General features: G+C 32.3%; 1 protein-coding gene across 1 annotated transcript; it reads left to right on the top strand.

Moving 5' to 3' along the window:
• The first annotated feature begins 8,787 nt into the window (after positions 1 to 8,787).
• LOC114421866 (B3 domain-containing protein REM19-like) lies at positions 8,788 to 9,754 on the top strand. The gene is made up of 3 exons (XM_028388005.1): positions 8,788 to 8,901; positions 9,257 to 9,493; positions 9,629 to 9,754. The coding sequence occupies exons 1-3, from the start codon at positions 8,788 to 8,790 to the stop codon at positions 9,752 to 9,754; spliced, it is 477 nt and encodes a 158-aa protein (XP_028243806.1).
• Positions 9,755 to 15,730: the final 5,976 nt, after the last annotated feature.

The raw sequence follows: 15,730 nt of genomic DNA, 5'->3' as shown, positions 1-15,730 counted from the left end.
CCAAGCTCTTATCCATGGCTTCCTATGGTGGTGAGCTTGTTCTTGACTCATCTTCTCCTTGAAGTGGCATCTCCTATCATCTTTCTTCCATCTCCAATTTGCTTCCATTGATCTTCAAGAAGCAAAAGACCTCATTGATAAATAAGATTCAAGGCCTACAAGCTCCACATGGAGCTACATCAGGGCCCATGGGCTAAGTATGAGCCCACTTATCTTAGTACATATTAGATTAGGGTTTCATTATTTTTGGGCCTTGTATTTAGGGCTCCATAGTGTAGGGAGTGTACCCTAGTAATGTAGGATTTTTTTGCCCTAGTATTTTAGGGCACCTAGACTAGTTTTTATATTCGGGGTAGTTTTGTAATTTCTCATGCATTAAATGCATTATTTGATGTGTGTATGTTGGGAGAGAAATTTAATTGAATTGGTAAAATCCCAATCCAATTAAATTTTGGATCATCCTAAGGGGGAGGTGAGCATTTGCTTGCTACACCCCATTGCCACATCCTATAGTCACACTTTGTGCATGTCCTTCATGCTTTACATGCCTCATGACACCTAAGCACACTTAGTGGAGAATCTTGGACTTGATCTTGGACTAGTGGGCTGAACCATAGCTGAAATTCACTAATCATAATTAGTGAAATTTTGGCTCCAAATTTGGCTTCACAAATTCAAATTCAAGTGACACTTGGGCTATAAATAAAGGCCTTGTGTGTGCATTTTTTCAACTTTGATCATTTGAGAAATTACATTTCAAATATCAAACCTCATCTTAGGCATAAAATTTATGCCCTCCTCTCTCCCTCTCCCTCCACTCATCTTCTCCTACCTTCAAGCTCCTATCCATGGCTTCCTATGGTAGTGAGCTTATTCTTGACTCATCTTCTCCTTCAAGTGGCAACTCCAATCACCTTTCCTCCTTCTCCATTTCATTGTCATTCCACTTCAAGAGGCAAAGGACTCCATTGATGAAGAAGATCCAAGGCCTACAAGCTCTACTTGGAGCTACATTAGGTTGTGTGTTGATGAAAATCCTCCCCACCTGGTTTCCCTTTGAAGAGTTTTTGAGGGGTCGACAACTGTCCACAACGTCTCTTTGGGCAATGATCAGGTGAAGGTCGGCATTGAGGAAGTTTGAGATGTTGAGTCTCACATCGCTATACCCACTCAAGAGATTCAATTAGTAGGGCAGGCACTGAACACCTTCCTTGCTTGGCTGACACATCTTTTAAAGCCTTTTTTATAATAGGTATTTCCTTTTGTTGTATTTGTTACAAATAAAGTGTTGACTGTCATTGAGTTATGTTTATGAACTGTGTAGGATAAACAGGGACTAGCAAAACCTATAGATAGGCTGGAACCTAATGATGATCCCCTATACCAGATGACATTGACGATCCTACAGCTTTTTCTCAAGCCTATTCAAGTGACGTGGGATTCAACTGTGTTTAGGGTGTATAATGATGACATCCTCTTGTACATAAAGCATGAAGATATTTTTGAAATAACGCATGGTGGCCAATGTCTCAACATCTCTATTATACAATTGTTGATTCTGTAAGTCACTTTACATTACAGTCCATTACATAATTGATTGTTTTAAATTGATGCATGATTTACTTTATTTTAACAAAAATTGGCATACGAATGAGTTAAGTTTGCGATCAGGAAATGCCTCTGTGTATGGATTCCTTGATCCACAGTCCATACAAAGGTTGAGGCAATCGCAATTTGAACCCGATGATTATATTAAGAAATGGATGTTGAATTCGCAGAGAGATGTTTACCTAAGAGTATACTTGAATGGGTAAGTAAAACTAAACAAGTCAATTTAAATAATGTATGCACTATAATAACTTAATGTTCTCTAATGTGTAACGACCTGCCTCATTGCTATGATATCACTACTCTAAACCACGTAAATTTTAATCTTTAAATGAAAACTTCGTTAATTTGCTTATGAAAAACGAGAGTAGATTTTTGTGATATACTGACGTAGCTCCATGTGGAGCTCGTAGGCCTTGGATCTTCTCCATCAATGGAGTCCTTTGCTTCTTGAAGATCAATGGCAGCGGAATGGAGAAGGAAGAAAGATGATTGGAGACACCACTTCAAGGAGAAGATGAGTCAAGAACAAGCTCACCACCATAGGAAGCCATGGATAAGAGCTTGAAGGTAGAAGAAGATGAAAGGAGGGAGAAGGAGAGAAGGAGCATGAAATTTTGTGCCTCAAATGAGGTATGAACTTTGAAGTGTAATTCCCAAATGATCAGAGTTGAAAAAATTCACACACAAGGCCTTTATTTATAGCCTAAGTGTCACAAAAAAATGGAGGGAAATTTGAATTTCTATTCAAATTTAACTTGAATTTAAATTTGAATTACTAAGGTACCCTCCCCACACTATGGAGCCCTAAATACAAGACCCAAAAATATTGAAACCTTAATCTAATATGTACAAAGATAAGTGGGCACATACTTAGCCCATGGGCCCAAAATCTACCCTAAGGCTCATGAGAACCCTAGGGCCTTCTCTTGCATCTCTGGCCCAATCTTCTTGGAGTCTTCTATCCAATGTCCTTGGGGGTAGGATTGCATCATATACGTTCACCAAAAAATGCACAAATACTTAAGTGAATATATATAGATATATTAACTCAGTACACATTATTCCCATAACGGAAAGTAATTTAGTTCATACTTATAATTAAATATGTGATATGCATCCTCAATTCCAAAGAACTATAGAACCAACTATGGAGGAGTTGATTAACAAAATACAACTCTTTCCAAAAATAATCCCAATGCCATCATGTCAGCTTGGCGACTCCAACAAAAGAATCTCACTCCATGTAATCTATTGTCGTCCATCTACTCCCACAAACAAAGGTTCGTGATCATCACAGGTACCAACCACACGGTACCAAATTTGCAAGGGTGAGTTTATTATAAAAGGAATCAACATAAAAATCAAATGACTATGGTTAGTAAGAAAACATTAATAAATAACATAATCATACACAAATGTCCATTAGTCCAACATACACTCAACAAGTAGTCATGAGCTTTTCACAATTCCAATCAATCATGCTCAATATGATGCATGCACCTAACCTCAATGCTCAAATGCAATGTGGTGCCACTCGTCAGGAAATAGCCTAACCGTGTCCGCACGACACTCTCACTTAGGAAAACTAGGCAGCAAGTGCCGAGGTCATCCTATCATGCACAGGCAACTCCCCCCCCCCCCCCCCCCTCATGGTGATCAGCCTAAGTCCAAGGGAGTTCCAAACCGAGTGACATGCCCCTAAGTACAAGTATTTCCTCTCATGAGAAACTACAAGTACTTACTGACAAATTTTATACTATTTCCATGCAATATGAAGTATGAAACATGGGCACCATCAATGCACTAATCGTGGATAATTAAATATTTTAAGCCATCCCCCTCCAGAGATGCTTAAACTCTTTAACCACTTCATTCACGAGGGATATCCATCATGGTCACTGCACCCCCAATGTATATACACAACATACATAAAACACAATGACATTTTCAACATCAACAACATCTCATCTCAATGTCATTATCAACATCATCTCATCTCATCTCAATGTCATTTTCAACATTAACATCATCTGATCTCAATGACATTATCATCATCAACATCATCTCATCTGAATGGCATTACCACATCAACATCACCTCATTTCAATATTATCATCAATAACAACATCACCTCATGTCATGTTATCATCAATAACAACATCATTCTCATATTAATATTATCATCAATAACAACATCTTCCGTTATCAATATTATTATCAATAACAACATCATTCTTTATCAATATATCAATAACAACATCACCCCATACCAACATTATCATTGATAACAACATCATCAGTAATCACATCCCACAAATACATACATATAAATTTCATGCCTGAGATTCACAGTTCTCAGGTCAATAGCAGCATAAGTCTAATAAAACGATATTATCATTTAACAATAGTTGATGTATCACATCCCATTAGTCGAAAACATCATTTTTCTTGAAAACCAACATGCACAAGGACTAACATACATTCCCATAATTGGGTCCCCTAACCCCAATTATGGTATCAAAGCCATAAATTATAATAAACTCTCATCACCTATCATGAGCTCTCCGTCAGCTTCTCTTTGTGTCGCTCAGAGGCCTTTCTAGTTCCCGTTTATCGGTCCAAACGCAAAGTTCTATACACCAAATCGAAGGAAATTTAGTATAGATTTCAAAAACAAGGTTAATAATAATATTTGGGGTCAATTACCCTTGTCAAAACAAAAGGGGCTAAGGGGAGTTTCAGGTTCAACTACAAAGAGATGTCATTTTGAATTTTTGACCACGCCAATGTGACTGGAGTTCAACGAAGGTCACGAAAATAACATCAATTTTATAAAAAGGTAACTTTTACAATGTCTCATTTTCAAGGAATTTTCAAAGGAAGTGTAAAAACATCCTATTACAGTACCCAAAACACAACACTAAGATAAGCTCAAACTAGGAGAAAGGCATAGAAATCAAGATCACCTCAGAGAAACTATGAAATAAACAATTGGGAGCTTGTTCTCCACCAAATCCTTGAGGTGGATTCTAAGGATTTCACTCTTATTAAAGCATTCCTCTCCGTGTTGTGTTCTGGTGGCAAGCAACAACAACTTGTGGTGGCCACCTATGGTTGTGGGTGGTGGAGGAGGAGGTTCGAGGGCAGTTTGGGCAAAGTTTTGAGAGAGTCGTGAAATCGTGTTTTTCACGCTAAAGAACGTATTTATTATCTGTAGATCTCGCTTAGCGAGTTTGTCTTGCTAAGCGAAAATACATTTTTGGTGCTTAGCGTGACATTTCACACTGAGCGTAATCCCTCTTGGGGTGGAATTGCACTTAGCATGCTTCTCTCTCTAAGTGAGATGTCTAAAAGTGTTATTTTGCAAATCCCAATGATCAAAGTGTGAAGATGTGGGTTAATAACCTATAGTCAAAATTTGAAGGAAATCCAACAGTTAACGAGACGGGAATCGTGGTTTTACTGAAACAAGTTTAGGTAAAACTTGAAATCTCACAATTTCAACCTAGGTCAATAAAACTCCACATAACTCAACATCCACATCAAGAAATCACACATAACTAATTCACACAACACCTCAACTCATTCAAATTAATCAAATAACACTAGAGTTGCATTAAACATCAATTTTAAGTTATCGAAATTCCAAGGTGTTACACAATGCAATGCACATTGGCAACTAGTCGTTATATGTCCTAAGGACAATGTTGTCGTCTAGTTTTGTTCCTTGCACAATAAGCCCGACAACTACTTGAAAGAAATTATTAACAGGTCAATTGTATTTTGTAAAACACTTACTTTATCATTAGTATTTGACATCAATATTTTAATTGTACGTATAATATGCATGCATGTTTCTCTTAACCAGTGCTTTGAAGGGATTCAACGATAATCAAGGAAGTAAATCCAAGGCTACTGCTAAATGGATTCTAGTTAAAGTAAGTAATTTAAACGATGCTTAATGTCTTAAAAATGACATATTATTACTGTGTACACTAATTTTTGGTTAACTTTGAATATCTTATTGAATTTTGAGTAATAAGCAAAGAGGAAGCACTAAGTGCAGTTGTTATGTGATGCATTGGATGTCAATGATAATCCTAGGAGGTTTCAAGGATAATTGGGAAATGATAATTGTTTACTTCAAAACTAATTTCATTTGTTATACTTGTTATTATTTACATTGATTAAGTTATGTTTTATTATATTATGTTGTATTTTACTGATCCAAGACCATTAGAACCAAAGAGAATAAAGGCAATTTGCATTCAGTGGGCAAGATGTTATCTCAGAGTTAAAAATGAAACACTAGGTGTTTAAGAAATTTTACAATTGTAGAGTTATTTTTAATTACATTTGGTTGTAGATGATTTTATGTATTGACATTATTGTTTTCTTTAACTATTTCTTATGATTGATAGTAATTATTCAATAATAATATAAAAAATTGTACTGTGAAACTGCTTGGATTTATTTGTTTTCTAATTTGCAGGTTTGGGTAATATTAAAAAAACAGACAAGATATTAAAAATAGTTACAAAAAAAACTATATCGGTTTTCCTAAAAACCAATGTTGTGGTGCACTGACAACATTGGTTTTTAAACAACATCCATTTTTAGGAAAATCAATGTTGTGTTGTACCTGACAACATCGGTCTTTCTAAAAAACGATGTTGATTTTTGCATATTTTACATTTTTTTTGGTTTATAGCTTATTTTACATTTCTTTTCTTAAAAACCAATATGTAGTGTATGTTAACACTGGTTTTGCATAACTAATGTTAATATTGATATTTTTAATGTCGGTGGTTTCAACATTGGTTTATAACCGATGTTAAAAGTCCAAAAGAACCGATGTTAAAAGTCTATTTTCTAGTAGTGGGTGAGTTAATGGAAACCAAATAATTTTAGATGTAATGCCATAATAATGGGAACCAAAAGATAGGGAGTGTGCAGTTACTAAATACAAGATGGGGGGGTATGTAGCTATTCAGTTTCCAAGCATCGTTTCAACATACATGCCAAAAAAAAAACTATAATGCCTTAAGTTGGTTAAATATTTATGTGATATGTTAATATCTTTTCTAACATAATCTTTTTTTTTTTAATTTCTTAACAAATTCCCTAAAGATACCGATTAATATTTATCTTAAATAAATTTAATTTTACTAAATACATAGTGATTTATTATTTAAAAAACTGACTAGTAATTTATTTGTTTGATTATCTAGATCTACAAGTTTTAAATTAACATATCTCCTTTTATCTTCTTCCTAAGAATTAGTAAAAAAGAACAATTCCAACAAGCACTTAAATGTGGTTTTAGTTAATTCCAAGAAGTCTTGAGCATTGGTGAGGAAAAAGAAATAAACTAGACGCATTTATTTGAAGGTCCAAACACTTGAAAGGCTTTTGGATTTCTCTCAGTTGTTTATGAAGGCCAACGCTTCCATAAAAGCAGTTGCTGTTGTTCTTGAGTCCTGACATCATCCAACTCTTAACTGCAGTATTCACCTAAGGTTTTATTCAATTCAGGCTCATGGAAACTAAATTTCTTCAGGAGCATCATTGGAAGAAAATGCACTTTTTCAGGATCATAATTGCTCCCAGCCTTCAAGAAGGAAAGCTAGTAAGCATACATTTAAATTTAGCGCTTCAATCCTTTTTGTTACTCCAAGTGCTTTATGTTTTTATCTCTTATGTCTAATGGGCTTAAGGAAAATGAGAAGATGCCCCTTTGATTATGAACCTACATGCTGCACGTCTAAACGTATTTGTTTCCGCCGGTGACAACGCTTACGAAATCTTATTAGTTTATCCATTTGTGGGCAATTTGAACCTTCATGATACCTCCTTGATCACCATATTTTATCTGTTTCCATCGCTTTTAAAGTTTTATTTTTAATTATTAGTGGAAATTAAAACAAATTAAAGTATGAGAATTCAGATCAGTGGTGGTAAAGTAAGTAAAATTCCTTACTAAACATTTGGCCCAGTATAAACTTATCAATAAAAAATTAAAGGAAAAGAAAATAAAAGTTAAAGAAAATACAATTTTTCTATAAATTAAAATTAATTCATTCACTTCATATATTTTCTTTTTTGGAAAACAAAATTCTTATCTAATATTTTTAAAAGATGAAATGCAAAATTTGATTTTAACTTACGTGTGCAAAGTTTTATTCATTTTGTTTTCGCATTTATTCTATTAGTTCTAAGGCGATCGAACCCAAAAGGTGGAGTAATTTCAAATTTAGATAGATACATAACTGTAAAAAATTGATAGATGTAATGCACTATACCAGCTTTCTGAGCTTCATAAAACATATTCATCTCTTATGATTGACAGATGCTTCCAAATAAATTTGTGGAGAAATACGGAGAAGGCTTACCAAATACTCTATTTCTTAAGGCTCCAAATGGTGCAGAATGGAAGTTGACTTTAGAAAAACGCGATGATAAAATGTGGTTTCAAAAGGGTTGGAGAGAATTTGCCAAACATCACTCTCTAGATCATGGCCATCTTTTGCTTTTTAGATATCAAAGAACATCCCATTTCCAGGTACACATCTTTGATGGTAGTGGCTTAGAGATAGAATACCCTCTTGGGAAAGTAGAAGGTAAAATGACCTCCAATTATCAAAAAAATAAACGTCCAAATGGTGAAAAATTGGAATATGAATTCCTTCAACCATGTATGGGAAGTCGCAAATGTGTTAAGGTTGATAATACCATGAAGCCAAAGCTAGGTTGCTCCGCATGCGCATCATATCGACAGAAAGGGCAAAGGTATACGATTTTATCTGTTTCTAAGTCTCAAAAATAACTTTTGTTTCTTAAAAGCACCGTAGCTCAGAAAAAAAAAAATAGCCATTGCGCTAGCCTAAGATTTTCAAATTAAATTTTATTATAAAGTTATTAAGATAATTTTTTAAAATATATATTACTTTACTTTCAGATTTACTTTTGACAATGTTAATTTTGTAAAATCAATATTATTTTGATTATGTATTTGTTTCAACTTAATTATTTTAAAACAATAATCCACACATGCTATAAAATTCAAACTCTTGACTAAACCTATAGCAATTAGGTCACAGTTTTTATTTGTGAGAAAATTAAATACGATAACAAATTGGCTGGTTTACAAAATTCTAATTTTGCAGGAAAACTAAAATGACTACTACTGAGCATGTTACGGCTTTTGATAGAGCAAGTTATTTCAGACCTTGTAATCCATCCTTCCTCGTTGTCATCTATCCATCAAACGCCCGTTCACGAGGTCCTTTGGTAAGCTGCTAAGAATATTTCACTTGTAGAACATGAGTTGAAAAAGAAATGTATATTCCAATGTTATTAATTCCAAGAAATTAACCAATGCTGAAGACAAACTGTTGGACAATTATTTTTTGATTCAGTCCCAAACATACTTGACACATAGGGTGTAAGAGTAAACATTCTTTCTTTAGTTAGTTTAAGGTTAAGGTCTAAAAGTAAACAGTTAAAAAATAAAGAAGTTACTGTATTTCATAACTTTCGGAACTGCGGCACGATATATATATATATATATATATATCGGTTTTTCTGAACCAATATTGACAATCGTAATGTACGTGGCAATAACAGATTCTCTTTCCCTTGGCAGAATTTTCCATCTAAGTTTTGTAAGAAACACATTGATTTGCGCAAGAACAGAGGAGATATCAATCTTGAGGTGTTAAACGGGAGAGTTTGGCATGCAAGATACCGAATAAGGACAGCCGAAACTAGAAGAAGATTTGAACTGTCAAGTGGATGGAAGACATTTGCCGAGGACAATAACTTGAAAGTTGGTGATGTTTGCACCTTTGAGCTCATTCCTGCAACAAAACTCACCTTCCAGGTTCATATCTTTAGAGTGTCAGCCAATTCAAATTGTTCAACATCTCAAGGTAGCATTGATATATTTTAATTTAGTTTTTGAATTAAACAATTCCTCATACGTCAAATAATTATATTCTTCCATGTTCTACTGCAGACTCTCGTCAAATATAGCAGTTTATCAAAGACCGAGAAAAGAAATGAAAATCGTCACTACTACCAACTCGTCACCCTCAAAGAGTTTCAGTTCTTTTGTATCAAACTTTACGTCGGGTATAATTAAGTACTTATTAACTTATAGTAATCCTAAGCCTTTTGATGTAGTCAAAACAAGCTATTTTTAGTTTACTCTAATGAACTCCATAAGTCAAATATATGACTTATACACCATTGTTAAGATGAACTTTAAGATACTTAAATATGATTTTAAAATTAAATGACTAAAAGGCTATATAACATATAGTTGATATTGGTATTATTATTTTTATTATAAATAATTAGAAATAATAACTAACATCATGAGAATAGTGAGTAATTATTAGAAGAGAAGTAATAAAAATTTAAAAACTGATAAATAATAAAATGGTCTAATATATGAAATGTATAAAGCAAATGGAGGTATTTTCTTTATTATTAGTATATTTTAAAAAAATAAAAAATAAAAAGAAAAATATTAGAAATTAAAAAAAAACAACTAACAACATAAGAGTAGTGGGTGGGTAGTTATTAGAAGAGAGGTAATGAAAATTTAATAACTGATAAAGGATAAAATGATCTAATAAAATATACACACCAAATGAGGATATTTCTTTTATTATAAGTATATTATTAGTATAGATGAGATGTTGAAACATGAATACATAATATTCACTGATTAACACTAATTAGGATATATAAATGTATTTCTTTAAGTGGAAATCAATCAATGAAAAACGAAAAAAAATTATATTCTTTTCCTTCTATCTACTTTATTGCATTGATTAGGTAAATTAGAGTAACCCTAAAATTAGCTTTGTAACAGCAATTGTAACAAGAGTCCACGAATAAAAACATGATTAAGTTGTTTATCGAATCACAGCGTTATTCTCTTTCCTTAACATGTGAAAAGTAAGAAGCTCTATATGTTCTGTTGGCATATTGTTGTAGAACTTCTCCAAGACGGAAATGTTGCCGTGTATTAATTGGCTTATATTACTTGATAAAATTAGGGCTTTTGTTTTTTTATTTCCCATTCATAGTCATAAACAATTTGGACAAATCTATGATAAGGTCTCCTACCCTTTCCCACATGGGTGTTCAGGGGTCTAGATCAATCCGTAATTCAAACCGACTTAACTATATTCAGTTTGAGTTTCTAAAATATTTGGATCAAATTCGATCTAATTTGATTAAGACCCATTCATAAATAAATTGTGTAATGGATTCTATTTTTTTAATCCAATCCAACCAATATCATATAATTTAATTTATTATATATAAAAATTCATTATTAAATGCAAAGTACAATAATAATTTTTAGCTCACAATTGATTAAATTATTAAACTAAATCATCTATGATTTTTTTAAGTTATTTTTATCTTTGTCTTGATTTGATTATATTTTCATATGTTAATATCATATTTTATTTCTATCTAAAATAAAAATATTGTATTAACATAGAAATTATTAATTCTATTAATCATATATTTTCATAGTTTGATCTCTTTTAAGTGCATTTAATCATTATATACCTAAAAATTTTAAGCAAAAATAAATTATTGTTCTAAAAATTTATTTTTAAAAAAATAAAAAGTATTTTTTAAATATTGAGACTCAATTAACTCAATCCGACCCAACTAGTTTATGATCGGGTTGGGTTGAGCCGAGTCTAAAATAAAATTGAACAAACTCAACTCATCCTAACCCATGAACAATCCTCATACATGGTGAATAATCAAATTTCAATTGAAGTGAAATCTTTCAAATAAATGAATGCAATTAGGAGGATTGTATGAAAGGACATCAATTCCCCTACTTCCCTAGATACTTTTCTTGATAGTCAATTTGTGACGAATCAAATTAGTCATTGTAAATCACGAGATCAAATAGTTGGGATTAGAAAGTTAAGGCACAATTCACAATTACCAAAGGCATCCCCTTTCTCAGTGTTGGTAACCATGTACTAAGTACATTTTTGAGCAAGCTAGCTTATCTAAAAGTAATTCTAAAAAAACAAAATAAGAAGAAAAAAAAATATTATTTTTATAAATTCAAATTAACTTATACACAAACTCTCTCAGTTTACTGAGAAATTATATGAGAGTTTCTATAAATTAACTTATGCATAATTAATTTTAGTTTATAAAAAAACTCATTTTATATTTTTTTTAAAAGAAAATTGTCTTTAAAGTGTTTTTATATAAGCTTATTCAAACATATACTAACTTGATAATAACTCCTCATGGCATTAACAGGAAGAGATAGAGTACACATTCAAATAGACTTGCCATATAGGAGATATTTGTATGACTTGTAATATAATTGGAGCTATTGTTACTTTGAAGAAATTTGTCAATTTGCTTCAATGGGTCATACTAGAAATTTCTCCTACAGGGCACTCTCAAACTCCTCGATGAAGTATTTCAAATATCGAATTATCGTTGTGAAATACATACTTAGCTTGCTTGGATGTGCTTTCCCAAGTCGTTCAATGTAAATTGGACACCCGAGATCAGTGCCTTGGTCCGTTTTTAATCATTGGCTTTTGTATTACTCATATTTTTCATTAAGGTAATGCTTGTGCTGGCAAGCTTGCCTCATTTGGGGTTCAAGCGTTAGGTTATACTTGGTGGGCTTTTCCACCATCTTTTGTTTCAGAAGAGCTAGCTAGGTACGTATACGGACTCCCTTCATACAGATTCACTTAGTTGTGTCTCTTGGGTATGGTTTGATCCTCCCAAGTGTTTTGTTTGTTTGGAGATTATTAATATATTTTGTGGTGTACGTAGCTCGTTGGAGGCTTAGGGGTTGGGTTGCCAATATAGTTGGAATGCCAGCCTCTTCCCCTCCTGAGTTTACCTCCTTTTTCTTTGCTTAAAAAGAATGTAAACTGACCTAGCTACCTTGCCTAATCATCCACTCCTTTTGGATATTGTTGAAATATATACTTCTAGCTATCAAAGATATGGTATCAATTCCATATTCCTTTCACCACGTAAGCATTTCTTCCCAAATATGAATTATCTTCTCAATCAATCTTAAACCTATATTAAAAAAACTTTAATGAAGTATGATAGTCATCAGAACTCAGAGATATAAAGATCCTTTTTCAATAATATAAAAAATTGGGTGAATTTTTGGATCGCAAACTCCTCCCGTGCATTCCTTACATTCTCAATGGACACCAACAGAACCCTATAATTAGTTTTTTTTTCCCCTTTTTTAAGAATGCTTGGTTCGAGGAAAATAGGAAGGATAGATAAATCCACCGTTTGTATTTTGAACCAGAATCTAGGAAGGAGTGGAATGATTCTTCCACGTAATTTCATTTTTCCTATAATATTAATAGTTATGATATTGCTACCTAAACATTAATTTTCCTGACGTTCAAAAGTTCATATTTTAAAAATTTTAAATCTCAGTAAATTAAAATTCTCCTTCCTAAATTTGGACCTATATTCCATTGATAGAGTTAAATAATTCTATATTTTTATCATCTAGGGTTTATGATACTTTGATGAGAATAATTTTTTTTGTTACGTTAGACTTTGATGATTAGTGTTATTTTACCATAAACAAACAATCATAGAGGAAAAGGTTATTTTTTGTTAGTTAGACTTTGATGATTTGTGTTATTTGATGATTTATGACCTTCAACTTCCACCATTGTTTTTACCGCCACTACCATCATCACCATCTTCAACTTGACAATCACTGCCACTACTAGTGTCACCATCACCATTAGCACCACCATTTCCACCATTTTTTCCGCAACTACCATCACCACTACTCCCACCATTGTTGTTGGTCACCGTTGTCTCTGCCACTCTGACAATCATCGTTGTTGCTATCACCACATTTTCACCAACATCATTTCGCCACCACCCTATCACTGTCATCCCCACCATCATCACCACCATTCATCACAATCGTCGCCACCGTCACATTTATTGTTGTCACTATCATTGTTATCATTACCGCAATCACCACAATATTACCATTGCCTCCACCATTATTGTCAGTACCACCATTATCTAGTTTGTATCATGGTGTGAAACAAACATTGGATACGATTAAAACTTATCATGCTTTTATCCTGTCTTTGTATTATTATATTTTATCCTATCTTGATCACTAAAAAAAACCCAATTCTTAAAGTTAAGTTTAAAAATAACTTAAGTTTTCTAATTTGGCTATCTAAAATTCTAAAATTCGAAAAATAGTGGTCAAGACATTACACACATCAAAAGAAAGTATATACTTCTCTTAACTAATTATTATATGAATAATCCAATTGATCAGTACAATCATCAAAAGCAAAAGTCTTTGGGCTTGTTTGGATGTAAATCAAAAGTGTTTTTGAGTGTTTTTCTACTCAAAATATAGACTTTTTTTTCAGTATAGAAACTCTCAAAAGCTCCCAAAAGCATTTCTTGCCCTGTATTCCATTAATTAATTTAGTGATAAATATGATTAAATTAATAGTTAACACATATATTTAATGATTGAAAAAAATTATCCTAAAAAACTAATTAAAGATTGAATGATTTATTATTTGATACGAAGCCAATTAAGTTGTTGTTCATCCACTTCTTTCTCTAGACCATTATCATATGATCATGATTTCTGATTTACTAAGCTCCCTTAGCATAAATGTTTCCCTCCTTAATATATCATTTGAGTAATTTAATGGCAAATTTCCCTTTTCCAAAAAAATTTTGCATCTCAAAATTTAAAAAAATAGCAAAATATATTTTTGTTAATTTCACTCGAAGGCATATATATATATGGCTTAATTGTCAATTTGGTCTTCCAATTATTAAATAATTCAATTTGGTCCCCAAATTTTAAAAAGATTCAATTTAGTCCTCAAGTTCTTCGAAATGAATCTTCAAGGAAACTAAATAGTTGAAGAAGTCCTATAAATACTAGAAGCTTTGAAGAAATGGGTTATGAACCTATGCGTTGTCATTCAAATTCTTTCTATAAAAAGTTTTCTATATATTCTTGTAAATTTCAAAAGCTCTCAAAACACTTTGAGCATTTTGAGAGAAAATACTAAGTGCTTAGATTGTAAATCCATCTATGAGACTAATAAGAACTAGTCAATGAACTAACCAAACAACAAATTATTTGATTTCTTTTAGAGCTAGTCATGACTAGGTAGGACAAAGAATATTGAGTTGTTCGAGCATGGTTTGCAAGAGAAAGAAGTGATAGTGATGGATACTTGTAACTTTGAGAAGTTAGTGGTTTGCCAAGAAATACACATCGTCTTGATGGTTGAGATGCAGCGTTATAAATCTTTGTGTCTTATAATTTGCTTGCTTTCTTTATGTTTAAACTGACCTACCGTTTGAATTTGATTATATTTTTTAAAACAAGTTTTATTGTGAATTATCACGGTAATAAAAAATGTTCAAGAAATTTATAGAAAATAATTAAATTAGTCGTATTTAGTTTTGAATCAATGGCAATAGGAGTTAATTTGTCTTTACCTGAAAATTTTAGTTTCAAAATATATATATATATATATATATATATATATATATATATATATATATTCTTAAAACTATTTTTTATTATAAAATTTAAGGATTAGTATAAAACATTTGAAAATTTATGATAATAATAATATCCTAAAAGAATTTAAATGCGACTACATTTATAGCTTATTGATACTTCTGAGTTGTTTATGAAACTGAAATTCTATTTTATCCTTATTTACAATTGTGACCCAGGGAAAGAGTTTATCCAACAACGAAGAAGCAACAAGAAATTGAACGAACTGATGGTCAATTTTGTGAGTTGGTACTATGGTCTTCGCTTTGAAAGGTGATAATTAATGCAATTAATTACGACATCTCAGCTGGCTGGTCTTCTCTCTTCTGTGCACGGCGAAACTATTTGTGCGAATATATAGACGAAAATGAATCGGTAACTAGAGATTATAGACAAGCATGTCGTTCAGACATAACTTTTAGAGGGAAAAAGTAATACCAATAAAATACTCCAAATATTTTTTTTATAGAGATTATTATCTTTCTCTATTTAAAATGT

This window comes from Glycine soja, chromosome 1 (assembly GCF_004193775.1).
Source record: "Glycine soja cultivar W05 chromosome 1, ASM419377v2, whole genome shotgun sequence".
In the NCBI taxonomy this organism is placed as follows: Eukaryota; Viridiplantae; Streptophyta; class Magnoliopsida; order Fabales; family Fabaceae; genus Glycine; species Glycine soja.
Note: the sequence above shows the minus strand (reverse complement) of the source record. Positions and strands in the feature narration are given on the sequence as shown.

What these genes read in the sequence shown, in the direction of transcription:
- LOC114421866 (XM_028388005.1), top strand. Translation starts at nt 8,788, where the DNA reads ATGACTACTACTGAGCATGTTACGGCTTTTGATAGAGCAAGTTATTTC. An exon ending in CCCGTTCACGAGGTCCTTTG is followed by an intron (nt 8,902 to 9,256) that starts GTAAGCTGCTAA and finishes TTCCCTTGGCAG; the next exon opens with AATTTTCCATCTAAGTTTTG. An exon ending in CAACAAAACTCACCTTCCAG is followed by an intron (nt 9,494 to 9,628) that starts GTTCATATCTTT and finishes GTTCTACTGCAG; the next exon opens with ACTCTCGTCAAATATAGCAG.